The following is a 15,523-nucleotide window of genomic DNA, read 5'->3' on the forward strand; positions in this document are numbered from 1 at the left end:
TGTTCTTTACTATTTTTCTTTCCTTATGTCTACAGATAGGAGTTTATTTTATTTGAAATATAAATACTTGTGTCATCTTGAATTTGCCACTGGTCAATTTAATGTTTGTAGCCTAGATTTATATGCCAGTAATTTAAGAACGTTCCATGTGAAGTTGAGCACTTAATTACAAAAAACTTCATTTAAGCCATAAATATGTCCAAGGGTTCCTAAATTTTAGAAATCCTGAATAATCTGGTAGACATCTGTCTATCTGTGTCTGGGTGATTCATATGGAACTGGTTATCCTTAAACATTCAATGGTTAGAAAATCAAGGGACCGCTGCTGTAAAGAATGGAGGAGATGTGGGGTTTGGCACTGGATTGTGTTACGCATCTCATCGGGCATAGAAGCCACAGAAACAATGAAGCCCCAGTACAGATCTGAATTATGCACTAATCTGGATCCAAGTGGGCTTAGCTGCCATAGGAAGAGGAATCTGAGATAAAAATCACTCACCTTGTTATAACAGACTATGAATTCGCCCAGTTGGTGAGCCAGGATACGTCTACGATCATTCAGAGCCAAACGTCGACTGGGAAGTAGCATCCTCAAAGACTGCTGAAGATTGCTGGCTGCTCGTTTCAGAAAACGTACCACCAGCTCCTGCCACCAAGGGAGACAGCATTAACAAGAGAGTCTAGATGGGCAGGTGCAAGGTGTGGGGCAAAGTGCCCAGGAGTTGCTAGGTCAGTCCATGATGGGTAGAGAAGAAACACTGTTATATAGCTGTGGGATGACAAGTAACCTAGAATACATCCTAGAATGGTCATGGTAGTGGATGGTTTTTCCACCTATTCCCATAAATTCCCAAAATAAGGTGGAGAAAAAAAGTTACCTTTTTCCATAACTGATGTTCTTCGAGATGTGTTGCTGTCCAGTCCATATGAGGTGTGTGTATTTGCCACACACAGCAGTTCCAAACGTTTTTTCCCTCAACAGTATTTGTAGGAGATTGGCTCTAGCATTTCCTGGAGTGGCACGTGTGATGGGATCCATCACTGAGCCCACTTGGGACTGTCACTTGATGGGCTGAATTAACACTGAGACCATCTTTCTGCCCTCACCCTTAACTATGTCCTGCAGAGCCAGGCCCTCAGGTCTCCTCCATCAGTGACACAGAGCTAGGGTCACAGCCCTCTGCAGTATAATACAGACATTGAGATCAGATCATCTTAGGGAAGGCTCGGCTACAGGGACTTGCCTTGGTACCCAAATGCATCGCCTCAATGGGACCTGAACCTCAGATAAATCCATCTTACTCTGTATAAAGTTTTATAAATGGTAAGCTCATGTTTGCCCTCTCTCTCAGGATAAAGAGAGATATGCACAGATTCCTTGTCCCCTAACAATAATTTACAATGGGTTTACAAACAAACAAAAGTGATTTTATTAAACATAAAAGGTAGGATATAAGTGGTCATAAGAGACAGCAGACAGAACAATGTAGATTATTAAACAAAAACAAAACAGAAAATGAAAGCAAAGCTTAATAAAGACTGGAAAGCCTCCCTGTCTGGGCTCAGTCCTTCCCCCCCCATTCAATCTTAGATGTTTCCAGCACTCATCTTGCATGGGGTAGCCAGGGAGAACCGATCACCTAGATTATCTTACTCCCCATTCTTAAATAGGTTTTGCATAAAGTAGGAATTTATTGTGTTCGGTCTAACCCCTTCCTAGCGTCTCATGGAAAAGTACAGGATTTAAGATGGATTCCGGTATCAGATGATATGGTCACATGTCTTGGTAGGAGCCATGATAGCCCTTCTTCCCAGGCTTACAGGCAAAATGGTTTATTCACAGATCATTGTTCTGAGTATTGGACCATTATGTTCCTTAAGTACTACTAATGGCTTTCGCTTACTAATGTAGTCATGCTAACACATGTTTATACTTCATATTTTTATATTCAAATACAGGAATTATACATACATACAAATTGAATAATCATATTCAGTAGATTACTAGTTTTCCAATTATATCAAACAGGAAATATACTGCATATTTCAGTTATATTATATTCATATCCATATTTTCATAAAGCCCACGATAGAGGCACCACCAGCTTCCCTTACCCTCAGTTTCTCTTTGCCAGAAATCTGACAGTGGGAAAGGAGGACATGAGCAACACATCTCAAACACCATTTATGGATAAAGGTAACTGTCTTTTCTTCTTCAAGTGCTTGCTTGTGTCCATTCAATATTAGGTAACTCCCAAGCAGTACCATCGGAGGTCGATAGGCGTTCACAGAGGTGCAGATTGCAACACAGTGTCATCGCTGGCTTGCTGCATGATGTCGTAATGCACAGTGAATGTGTGAATGGAGCACCATGTTACAGCTTTGCAAGTATTCTGGATTGAGATGTGCGCCAGGAAAGTGGCTGAGAACACCTGAGCTCTACTCAAAGAGGGCTCTGACCAGTGGGACCCCTGCCAGCTCATAACAGGTCTTTATGCAAGAGGTGATCTTGTTGGAAATCTTCTGTGTACACATTGGAAGGCCCTTCATCCTTTTCACTGTAGCCATGAAGAGCTGGGCTGATTTCCTGAAGGGCTTGGTACACACAATGCCTTTCTAAAATCTAGCGCATGGAAATGTCTTGCCTCACTGTTTTGTGTGATTAGGAACAAATAATCAAACGAAAGAAGTCCTGGTTTACATGGATGGTAGATATGACCTTTGGCAAGAAAGCCAGGTGTGGCTGAAACTGAATCTTGTAATTGTAATAAATATAGGGCCTTTGTAATACTTGTCTTTGTCAGGGCCTTAATTTAAAAAAAAAAAAAAAAAAAAACAGTCTTGGTCAGCACCACCAGGAAAGTGAGTTTCCAGGATAGGTAGGAAAGGAATCAAGAGTCCCTCATTTTGAAGGGCAGGCCCATGTGCCTGGAGAGAACCAAGTTAAGATCCCATGGCTGAACAGAGGTCCACACCTGCAGTAAGAGTGACTTGATGCCTCTCAAGAATCTGACTATCATGTCATGAGAAAACACCATCTGACCCTGAATCAGTGGATGGAAAGGAGAGATGACCGCAAAGTGCACTCTAATGAAGAAGCATACCAGACTATAGTTCCTCAGGTGAAGTAGGTAGTTTAAGATAATCTGAACAGGAGAACATGACAGAGAGGTGCCATGCTCCCAAGTCCAGCAAGAAAACCTCATTCACTTTGCTAGATTTAGTGATGCCAAGATGAGATGCAATAGCTGACATTGGTCTTGTGACAGCAGGTCCAGACTATTGGGCAGTGGCCAGGATGGGGCTGTTGCCAACTTTATGAATGTGCTCAACCAGTGCTGGCGAAACCTCGCTGGGGTGATCATAATGTGTGGTTTGCCTTTCTTGATTTTTGTCAGTACTCTGCTGATGAGCAGAATTGGTGGGAACACAGATCATGTCCCTCAACCATAATAGAAGAAATGCATCAGAGACGGATCCCCTGCTCAGGCCTTGTCGGAACAGAACCAATGGCACTTCCTGTTCTGTCTAGTAGTGAACAGGTCCATTTGGGGAGTTCCCCACCTCCGGAAGATCATGTAGGCTTCCTCCAAGTGGAGTGACCACTGGTGGTGACTCATGAGAGGAGAAGTCCCTGCTGAGCTGGTATGCTAGCGTATTTCTAACACTGGGGAGGTGACAAGCTTCTGCTTGGATTTTGTAGCTGATGCATAAGTCCCATAGATGGAGTGCCTCTTGACAGAGAGGTGACAAGCACTACACATGACAGCTGGACTGCTCTGAGATCTTTGACATTTATGTGCGATTTTGTATCCTCCTGGAGAGAAGTGTTTTCCCTTTCAAAGGAACTCTTTTGTCTGGACATGGCCATCCTCTGCTTCTCCAGCCTGCACTCACACTGCTTGCCACCACCAGTGCCTCCTGCCTGCTGCCCTGAGGCTGCAGATAAGCCTTCCTCGCTACCCTGCTCCAAGGTTGCCAACTCTCCTGGGGGCTTGCTCCCCTTCCTCTTCCATGAGGACCAGGAGGAATCCCTCCAGGTTGTCACCTGGCCAGGTACCGATGATAGGGGCAGTGATGTGGCCGCGGGCAGCACCCGAGGCCTCAAGCATGAGGGGCCCTCGATGGATGGGCCCTCCCCTGCACCTGGTAGTAGGCCCACAGGGTCCAGAACAGTCACTGTTCTGGTTGTTGCTACTATGGCGACCAGGTCTATTGCACCAAGTGGCCCAAAGCGCTGTGATGGTGCAAGTGGTGCTAAGACCTGGAGTGGTGCCGAGACTGGGAACGGCGCCAAGACCCGGAACTAAACCGACTCCGCATTGGAGTCTGAGGAGTATTCGGACTCTGACCATGGCAGTGCTGAAGATGGGCCCTAGGAACGGTACCAAGGGGGGTGACAGACCATTACCGCTGGCTTGCCTTAGTGGTGAATGGGCAGCAAAGGCATCAGATGCTCCAGTGCCAGGGATTGTGCCAGTGGGATGGGGGCATTGGAGGATGAGCTCTCCCACGACTCCCAGGAGAGCGTTGCCACTGGTTCCATGGCCACAGCCAGTGCCATAATTGGCATCAAAGTGTGTGCTGGTGAGAGTGGCATCACATGTTCTGCTGGGCCTGAGGTCATCGGCAAGGGCTCAGCTGGTGCCAGCCTCGATGATTGTCTGCCCGGGTCCAGTGCCAATGCCTTGGTGCGGGCACAGCGATCACAGTGCACCAAGAGGAGTGAGGGTGGGCTCGAGGTCAGTTCTATCAACTCACGCGGTTGCCTCAAAGGTGTCTGGCGTGGAGAGTCCATCGATGAGCACCAGCTCCTCCTCTGGGTTCCGTTCCCTGGCTGCGCTTGACTGGCTGCACATGGGCCCAGGAGCAGCAAGCCTTGAGGCCAGCACCAGTACATCAGGGTGCCCTGACTGGGGGTGCACCATGGGCACATGCCAAGGCAGCGATCTACCCTTTTTTTCTTACAGGGCACCAGGGTTTGAGAGCGGTGCTGGGCAGAAAGGCATCTTGACACTGTTGAGGACCCAGAGGAACTTGGTGCCTACCACACTGAGGACAGTGCACCTCAGTGAAGTGTTTTCAGGCGTGAATCTCTCGCCTGCTGGGTCCGAGGCTTGACACTATGGCAAATCTTTCAGTTTGCTGGGACATAAGCCTCACTGAGACACTTCAGGCATGAATTGTGCAGGTCCCCACAGGGCATAGGCTTAGTAGAGTTTGCACAGGGCTTAACTCCGTGAGGCCTTGGCATGCCCCAGGGGTGGGACAGGAGGCAAAGGGGACCCAACAGTAACACTAACTAAATAGATAAACAACAACTTAATTGCCTAACAGGGAAAGCAACTTGGAGAAACAATGGGACCAACTAGGTGCTAACTAACTACAAATACCACTGGGACCATGCTTGCAAGCAAGTGAAATAAGAGCTCCAACAACCTGTCATGGGTAAGAAGGAACTGAAGGGGTGGAGAGCCAGCAGGAGTATAAATGCATTACTATAGAGGCACCACTCCAGGGGACTTCCCAGCTGGCCCGATGGGTACCACTAAGGGAAAACTTTATGGCAATCTGTGCATGCAGTTGAATGGACATGAGCACGCAATCGAAGAACAGTCTATGTGGGGTCTTACACACCAAAGCCTTGGGCAGCAGAAGGGGGTGCTGGCCTCTGTGTGGCTCCTGAGATCAATCAACAGCCAAGAAGGTTGGGTGAACCGTGGATACCACGCTGTCAGTCTCTGAGCTTGGGGATATAGGGCAGGGTTTGGTGCTGAAGATAAGGACTGCACAGTAGGTACCAGCACTTGTCCTATAGCCAGGTAACCTCATTCTTTGCCAGTGCTGTACACAGAATAGTTGGTGCCAGGCAACCAGGATAGGGTGAAGTCACTATGTCCCAAAGCTGACCTGTCCAAACAAGATGAGCAACTTGGTCAGGATCTCAGGGACCGACAGCATTTGGTAGATTTGCGTCACATACTGGGTGATCTATGCATCCCACTACTCGACTGGTACCAGGACATCAAATGGGAGTGGGAGCTAATATGAGCCAGTTGTCGGGAGTAACTTTCTGAGTAGTGCAATCTCCTTCCCAGAGACTGGTGATAAGGGCTTGGCAATCAGCAATTGCTGATTCCCGATCATTCCTGTAATCAGTATCAAGCCCTTGGAAATAGTTACGGTCAGTATTGCCAGGCAGGATGTGCCTCTAAGACCGTGGTCCCCAACGCGGTGCCAGTGGGCGCCATGGCGCCCGCAGGGGCATTTATGTGTGCCCGCCAAGTCTGACTTAGGCACACCCCAATGCAGGGGCGGACTGGCACGGCACAACAGAGCCACCGGGCTCCGCACTACTGCACCGGAGCTGGTAGGGGCGCTGCTGGCACTTACAGCCCCGTCAGAAGACCCCACCGGGCCAAGGGACTCCGACAAGGAGGCCGGCAAGCTGACCCCGGCCGGGGAAGGTACTGGGCCCAGGAAGGGAAAACGGGCATGGCTGAGAGAAGCACGAGCATGCGCTGTCAACCTGGGTGGAGCCAGGGCTGCACCGGGGGTGAAGTCACATGCGGTGCACCGGAGGGGGTGGTGCCACATCGGTGTGGCGTTGCGGCGCCGTTTTTTAAAATGGCCAGCTGTGGCTCAGGGAAGGAGGAGGAAGGAGATGTGCCGAGTGGGGCGTGAGGGAGCAGAGCCTGGCTAGAGGCGGGACGGCAGTGAGCGCACCTGGCAGGGCGGTAGTGCTGTGATGGGTGGAGGAGATACAAATGCCGGAGGAGGGAGGCAAGTGGAGACAATGAGAAAAAGGGCAGGAGGGGAGGTGTCAGTGGGAGGGGGGACAGGGTGATGCTGGGAGAGGATAGGGTAAGGGCACTGGGGCTAGAGTGGGGAAGTGCTGGGAGAAGACTTGAAAGAAGGGATGGGCATGAGGAAGGCGGGGATGGAGCAAGTCAGGTGTGAGGGCACAGGGGAATGAGGGGAATGAGGGCAGAGGGTGGTGAGGGAATGGACATCAGGGAAAAAGGGGGCAGAGGCAGTGAGGGAAGGGGGAGGCACCACGAGGGTGCAGGGCTAAGGGAAGGTGCAGGTGCCAGGGGATTCTAGGGGTAAAGCAGAAGGGCAGACACCTGCAGGGGAGGTACCAGCACCAGAGGAGAGAGGCAGGGCAGGTGTGTAGAGGGAGGTGTTAGGAGAGGGGATGAGGAGGGGTAGCTCACATGATCAGAGTGGGGCTACTGGAGGAGTGGGCACAGGGGGCAGAGAAGGGCTGGTGGAGGAGGGCAGGTCTCAGGAAGGCTGAGGGCAGTAAGAAGGGCAGGAGTCAGGACAGCAGAGGAGAGTTGGGGGGCAGCAGGCACCAGGGAAGCTGATGAAGCAAGGGGAAGAGACATGGTGGGGATGGGGAGTGTAAGATTTAAAGGTGTCATGATTTTTTTTGGAGGGAGGGTGCTTTTTTTGCAACAACATTTGGACATCCCCCCTTTTTATTAACGCAGAATTTTGTTTAAAAATTACAACATAATTAACAAAAATTATCCAACTAAATTAAGTTTCTATCAAATTTACCCAATTCACATTTAATATGAAAATAGTAAATTCACATGGTAAGGTGAAAGAGTAATTGCTGAATAACTTAATTAATACCTTTTACATGTAAAATTACCTTTTTTATCTTAGGATTCATATATTAAATATGATGTTTTTCGTATTCTTTAATATACAAATACAAAATAAGCCTTGAAAAATTGTTGGCGCCCGCCACACTCTTCTGAAAACATGAATGTGCTATTGGCTACAAAAAGGTTGGGGACCACTGCTCTAAGAGCTGTGCCAATCAGTGCAAGAACCAAAGAGGGCTTTGCCCGGCCCGATGCTCCAGTTTGGAGGCATGACAGTGTCAGGCAGGTGAGCAATGGTGAGACATCCCTTTTGATGGGGAATGATGCCACTGAGGAGAGGGGGCCCACAGGTAGGTCCCAACATGGGTTTTCCCCAAGACCAGGATATCACTAGAGCTGCTTGAAGAACTTCAGGCGTCAATGACGCCTGAAGCTGGCTGGGGCCAACACCGCTATCTGGGATCATAAGCAAACCATGGGATGGACTGCACTACTGGACTGTAGATAGGGCCCGGCTTCTCAAAGGGTGCACTGAGTAGGGATGTGATAGTGTATTCATGTAAATGATTAACTGATGAGCCCAGGCTCATTGATTAACCTTCACAGTTGCATGCAGCCCCCCTGCTGCCTCTGTTTCTGTGGCACTTGGTGTAGTGTTGGACCATTGCTCCACGGCTGGAATGAGAGCTGAGTCCATTAGGATTACCATCACATGGATATCACACTCATTCTTTGTCCTAGGTTTAAAGTACTTGCAGATACAGCACTTGTCATCATGTACCCTTCGCCTAAGCATCTTAGACAACTGATATGCAGATCACCAGGGCTCGACAAACCGCTGATTCTACTCGCCCATGGCGAGTAGATTTCAGCCGGTCGCTCCATGCGCCCCTTCACCAGCGCTGCGTGCATGTGTGGTGCCAGTCTGGCGCATGCATGGTGCGAGGCTGGTGAGTAGCTGTCACCACAGTTTGTCGAGCCCTGCAGATCACTAATGGGCATCGGCCATTTGCAGCAATTGTAGGTCTGAAAGCCTGGAGACTGGGGCGTGCCCTATCCTCCAGCTGAGTCCCATTCAAGACTAAAAACTTTAAAAAACTACTACTAAGAATAACTAACTGTAACAACATCTATCTACAACTATACTACAAGTTCCATCAAATTTGTACGAACAGAAAACAAGACAACTCTAGCTGAAGTAGCAGAAAGTTTCGGCATTGGCAGCAAGAAGGAACTGAGGGTAAGACAAGACAGCAGTGTCCCTTAAACCAGGGACGTGTGTGCTCCTGGGGCACCAGAGCATGTCCCCATGGATACTGCTGAGGGAAAAAACTCCCAGTACTGGTGCATGTAGCAAGCACACACACCTAATATGGAATGGACATGAACAAGCACTCAAAGAAGAACTATGCATTGCCTCCTGGACTGGGACAGGGATGGAAGTACTTTGGGAATATCTCTATGAGGAAAGTATGGCAGAGAAGCAGATGTGGAAAATCTAAGCAACATCAGTAATGTAAGGTTCCTATTATAACAAGCATTGTCATAACTATAATGTAAAAGGAATCCAGGGGTAAAATGACAAAACTGCTGCAAGACACACTTCTCTCTTCCCACCACAATGGAGGAGGGTCTTAAAGTTCTTCGGCCACACACCTCCTACCACGTGATCAGATACAACCTCTGGTCAGAAAAAAGTCCTTCTTCCTGCATCAAAAACACAACCCCTGTATGACCTCTGGCCAGGTACTCACTCCACCTCCCCCCCTTTCCCCCCACGTCAGCCCTCTCATAAAATCTCTGATGGGAAGCACAGATATCAAGTCAGGCTCCAAGACAAGAGCCTGCTGTGGGTATTCGGTTTTGAACCCTTTTTATCTCCCCTCTGGATTTGTTTTTGGTTAGATGCCCTGATAGTGCATAAATGAGCTGCCTCACAGCCAGAGCATTGGATTTCACAGCTCCCCTCTCACTGCCATTACATTAGGCTGGTTTGATCTGTTATTTTAAACATTTTTCACAGCACAGCAGACAAAATGAATCTAAAAAAGCCCGTTTCAATTTTCCACTTGGAAAGAGCAGGGGTAACATTTTCCACTGAGCCGACTGATTATTCCTGACACTTGGTTTTTATCTTCAAGCTGCACTGGCGGTTTCCCCACAGCCTGCTTTAAGCAAGAGTCCATTTGGATTAGCAAAAAAACCAGCATATAATCTGATGCTGTCTTTCAGGAGATTTAAAAAAAGGGATACTGGGCTTTCAGAGCTCCTTAAAGTGGCTGATTTAGATAGGGAGAGTTCACTATATTGTCTGAGGAAATCCAGGAACATTCAACATTAGAGAGAAACCTTTTCCCCTCCTTTCCATTTCTGCAAGGAAGTAAGGGAAGATTCTATAAGGTGCACACAGAATAAGAGTGTGTATGAGGAAGAGGGCTAAGCCAGGCACCACTCCATTTAAGCAGATTCAAGCTTTCTGTTTCTAAAGGAAGCTGCTGGTCCCTTTGTGAGTCAACTGGAAAATCCAGGCACTAGCAAGAAATCTCAGAATAAATCCTGCCAGGGAACAGGAACTTAACCATAGGTATGTTCAGAGGTAGGAATGCAGGGAAGAAGAGGCTGTACTGGATAGAGTGTCAACCAAATTCACTAAGAGCTGACTGTGCTGATCTTACTTAGAAGTCAGTCAGCATTTCTATCTGGCCTGTAGCTATGAACCTGGCACCAATTCTCAACAGAGGTAGAGCTATGTGCACAATTTCAGGAACCAGGAGCTTTCTAACCTTGCTCTTTCTGAGGTTGGGAACTAGCCTCCACTCTCTCAGGACTATTCTCAGATAGGCTCCTTTTGCCAAGCATAGCTTCTTACCATTTGCTCATCCTCCTTAGCAGCCCAGACAGCATTGTGGATCTGGTCCCCAGCCTCCTTCATCAGACGTAGTTGAACACGATGCAGGTAGGCAGAGAAAGCCCTGCGAGCCTGCACTTTGCTGAAGAAACAAAACAGTGGTCAGATACACAGCACCACATCTGGACTGTTTATGAACCTAATTATAGTCACCAAAGTCCTCTGATAAGCAGAATCATCTAAGGATGAGGAGAAAGAGGGCTTCCTTGTCCCTAATTTATTCTTAATATACCTTCATTCCAACAGGTTGGGGCAGAAGCTCCAGAGGCCACTATAGGAAAAGGCAAGTTCTATGAGCAAAAACAACTTCTGGGAATACGGTGCCCTCTTTCTCTTCCCACATCCTTAGCAGCCCAATCAGGAGTACAACCATTCGTGCACCAGCTGAACAGAATATTTCTAGCCCACTCTGAAGCACTCATGGCTCTATCTCTTTATGACAGTTTTGAGCACAGCACTCATGACCACAAATTAAACTGAAGGGCTCTGTCCCAATGACAAAGCTGTAAAGGAAGTCCTGCCATTCTTATGGCATGAGTGAGGGGACCTCTCCTCATCTAGATTAAATCTCTATAAAACAAAGGAATAATATTTGTGAAAATGTGCTTTTCCCCAACCACCCCTGAGTTACAAACTAGGCTTCACTGAGGCAGGTACAATTCAAAGAGAAAGAAACACTAAAGCAAAGCATTCCACGCAGCTGCCCAAACACATAAGAAGCTATGGAAGCGAAGCAAGGTGACCAGATGGTACAGGAGTTGGGTGGGATACACAATTTAATTCTCAGTAATTTCAATGAACACAAATTTTAAGACAAACAACTACCTAAGGCTTTGCTCAACTCCAACCATTTCTCAGGCCTGATGACGAATGGATGGGGGCAGGGGGCAAAAAAGGCAGCTGCCACAGGACCTGGTGATTCAAAAGGGCCTCAGGTTCCCAGCCTCCATTGCCAGTACTGCAGTAGCAGTAGTGGTTAGAGCCCCAGGCACTTTAAATCACCACTAGAGAGCTGAGCAGTGCACTCCAGATGGTACTAATGGCTGGTGGGAGAAGAAGGAGGGCATGGTGTGGTCTGGGCGGTGCTTTGGGCTGGTTGACTCCAGCCTTCTCCCTTCACGTCCACAGCCCTGCCCCTTCCGGAAGCACAGAACTGTCCACCCCCATCTTGCCCAAGGGCCTAGCATGTCTATTGGTCCCCCTGCCATTTGCAGCCTATCCTTCAAACCTTCCGCCATCCCTGTGAGAGCCCAGCTTTCTGCCACCACTTCCTTCCAAGGGCTCTCTGCTCCTCTCAACCACTTTATACTTTGTGGCTTTTTAAACACTTCCCTATACTTAGACAAGGTATGTTCCTGTATGGTACTCCACTTCCTGCTTTTGATTTCTCAGTACTTATATGGCCCTCATCACTATACTAGGTCAGCACCTGATCCTATTAGGGTCTCTGATCCTATAACAGGCTCCCCAGCTCAGAAGCCTGGCCTCCCTACCATACGTATCTACAAAGTGCATCTTCTAATACTATGGAAATCATGCAAAATAGCAGCAGCACCAGTATGACTACTGCATCAGCCTAAAGATGATATAGGGAGATGACCATGGAAGTTAAATGCCATGCACTGCCTGGATTCATGCATCTGCTTGGTCATTAGTTCTTCACATTTCTGAAGGCCTACCACAGTGCAAGAGAAGATTTGAGAAGATGAGGAGTTTATAGGAGGCTCAGGTTGACGTGTCTTGGTTGGGTTATCTGAGGGGTTTACTTTAACTAAAATACAAGCTTGGTCTCCGCCCTGCAATGAACTCCATTACAATGAACTATCTTTGTGGCGCCTCAGAACTCCCTGCCTTAGTGTCTAGACCAGGGCTACTCAACTTTGGAAGCCCCGGGGGCCACAATGATACTCACAGCACATGCCAAGGGCCACAATTTAGGTGTGGTTGCATATACATGCAAATATATATGCAAATAGCTACTTTCACACAAATAGGCATGACTACGTAAATTAAGGCATGACTACACAACACATAGTTTAATCCCATTTAACTCCATTCTGATCTTAATAAAATGCAATATTTACCTCATTTCCACCCATATGACAACACTTTTAATGAGCAATGACAGTCCAAATTTAATTACTAACATGCATATCAACAGAAGACAGTGTTGCAGATCCCTTCCAGGGGCATCAAAATATCTTGTGATAAAGTCTCTAAGACTTGTTGCTGTAAGAATTAGAGAACAACTCGTTGACAGCTTCTTGCCTGTATCTTGGTTTCAAAACTCAGAACCTGGACCTTCTTAATCGTGGAACCATTGGAGGCCCTTCAGAATGGGCCCTGTAAGTAGAAGGTTACATTAGTTCCTGCAACCTCTGTCTGTCTTATGCCTCAGAGGGTAGCCAAGTTAGTCTGTAACAGGAAAATCTTAGAAAACAACAAATAGGCTAGTAGCACCTTAAAGACTAACAAAACATGTAGATGGTATCATGAGCTTTCATGGGAACAACCCACTTCTTCAGATGACAGTCATGATACCATCTACATGTTTTGTTAATCTTTAAAGTGGAACTAATCTATTTATTGTTTTTTAAGTTTTTCTGTCTTATGCCTGATAGTCAAAAGAAAAAAGCATTCCACAGAGGCCTTAAAAGCAAAGGCAGATACAGCTTCCTCTAATTCTCCTGAGGCTCACACAGTGGGGAATATAACGAATCCCAATAATTGTGACCACCTATTAGTACTGCTAGAAGGATAAGAGGTAGAAAAGATAACTGGCCAGGCCTAGATAGAGGATTAAAGAACATTCTGCCTTTCAGAAGGACTGCATGAGACAGGCTGGTTTCTTTCAGATGAGATTTTCATGACTTCAGTTCCTCAGACTGCTGACCCTGTAGCCAAACTTTCCATCAGTGACAAATAGACAGGGCCCAGTCCAGCACAATCCTTGTACATGAAGTCACTGCACGCTTTACGCCGTGTGAAGCTCCTTAGCTGCTTCAGGGGAATCCCAGTGGGGCTGGGTGCTGAGTAGGAATCTGCCAGTAACTTCTGACAGAAGCCTGCATTCTTAGCAGTGCTTGGCTGCCCTCAGTATGAGTGGGTGAGGTCAGCACTGCTATATCTGTCTTGAAAACCTGTTTCCAAACCACTGCCCTTCTCTTCCCCCCACCTTTCCTGACACCACAGCAGCACATGCCTCAGTCATAGCAAGATAATATAGCAACCCAAATTCCTCCTGATGTTTCCTGAGGCCTCCCAGTCTCACAGAACTAAATTGGGAAATTGGGAAAGAGGCGGCAGGTTACACAGGGGTCAATGAAAGCTTATTTTCTATAAGATATCACAAACAATGAAAACTTTATCTAGAAGAGACACAGTTATTCTGATCCCCATAAGGCAGGCCTGCACAACATGCGGCCTGCAGGGGCTCACTGTGCGGCCCGTGCCAACTACGGGCGGCGCAGCCCCATCCGATCCACCGGCCAGGCAGAGGAGTGGCGCGCCGGGGAGGGTGAAGTGCGGCGATTCTCACTGCTGGGCTGCCTGCGTACAGCTCTGGCGCGAGGAGGCGGGGCGTGAGCCAGAGAGCAGGATGCTGGCAGATGCCAAGATGCAGGCGTGATGTGGCATCGTGACATCACGGCTGGCGACCGCCGGATTCTAAAAGGCTCTGGCAGCCCCGCAACCTGGAAGGCAGAAGCCGGGTAGGGGAGGGGAAGGTGCTTGTGCTGAGAGAAGGGGGCAGGTCAGGAGAAGGGGGCAGGCACTAAGGGGCAGGGGGAAGGAGAGACAAATGCCAGGGGGCCAAGTGGAGACACGCGTGATTTTTTTTTTTGCTTGACAAAAAATTTTAGCCCACGTATTCGGTATTTTTTGGGAGAGCATCCCTACTTGCAGCCTGCAGCTGTTTTCTTTGGAGTAATATGGCCCTCACCGCTTTCCGAGTTGTGCAGGCCTGCCATAAGGCCTGCTATTCAGTAAGGGAATATTCTCCCCCATCTTTATAATGTGCCCCTCAGCAGATAGATATTCCGGCTCCTCCACTTATCCAGAAGACTGATTATCTTCCTATCTAGTAGGCCCCACCTGGAGAGTTCCCAAACTTTCCCTGCAACCCATACTTCCCAGTACTGGACAATCAGAACTCTCATTGCTTCATCACCCTCAAAACACTTCTGTCTTGCTCTCAAGACACTGCAATTGGACATTTCAGTTGCTATTCCTAAAGTTAGGGCTTGTTTGCACAGTAAGCTTGCACAGAGTGAATCTACAGCACACCAGCTTGCTGCACAGTAACTTCACACGTAGACACTGATAAAGTGCAGTGGAAGACCCAGAGTGTGGCTCACTAATATGCTAAGCCACATTCTGGAACTTTCACTGTGCTGGAGCAGTGTCCAATGGGATATTAGTGCACAGCCAGCTGATGTGCTGTATATACACAGGCTTGCTTGCTATGCAGAAACACACAATGTGGATAAGCCCTTAGAAACATGCACTTCAAGAACAAAGGCACAAGAATGAAAAGTTGATTTTTTATGGGCGGTCAGAACAACAGGAGAATTTTATTCTCAGCCTTCATTTGTTGGCTTCATGTAAAACAAAAATACAGTAAGATGAAAAACAGAAGAGATAATGAACAAACAAAGGTTTACAGTTCAACAAGAAACACTTTGCATCAAATCAGACGCATTTTGAAGTGACCAAAGTTCTGCTCACAGCCACCTCTTAAGAGAAAATCCCATGGAGACTTCACGTCCCAATGTGCAATGCTGAGGTCACATATTCTAAGACTGGTAAGGCGAAGGCTCCTCCAGTTGTTTCCATTTTGTGTAAACTAGATGCTAAAGCAGCCTGCATTTGAGCAAAATCTAAGCACATTTGTTATAGAGCTCTACCACCTTCCTCTGTCAACTTGTAAGGGAGGGCATTACAATTGATTCAGTGCCCCCTCCTTCCTGTATTCATTGATAGTAATTACTATGAGTAC

The 15,523-nt window shown here is 47.6% G+C and overlaps 1 protein-coding gene across 11 annotated transcripts in view; it reads right to left on the reverse strand.

Annotated features, from left to right (window-relative positions):
• The window catches only part of TTLL5 (tubulin tyrosine ligase like 5), a 276,914-nt gene that overhangs the window by 156,061 nt on the left and 105,330 nt on the right, over positions 1-15,523 (reverse strand). For all 11 annotated transcript variants that reach the window (XM_075926843.2, XM_075926842.2, XM_075926839.2 and 8 more), the window contains 2 exons: positions 10,489-10,609; positions 500-646 (listed from right to left, as the gene is read on the reverse strand). In XM_075926843.2, the coding sequence (XP_075782958.1) occupies positions 500-646; positions 10,489-10,609 (268 nt within the window). The remainder of the gene's footprint in view (positions 1-499; positions 647-10,488; positions 10,610-15,523) is intronic.

This window comes from Pelodiscus sinensis, chromosome 5 (genome assembly GCF_052426305.1).
Source record: "Pelodiscus sinensis isolate ZL-2025 chromosome 5, ASM5242630v1, whole genome shotgun sequence".
Classification (NCBI taxonomy): Eukaryota; Metazoa; Chordata; order Testudines; family Trionychidae; genus Pelodiscus; species Pelodiscus sinensis.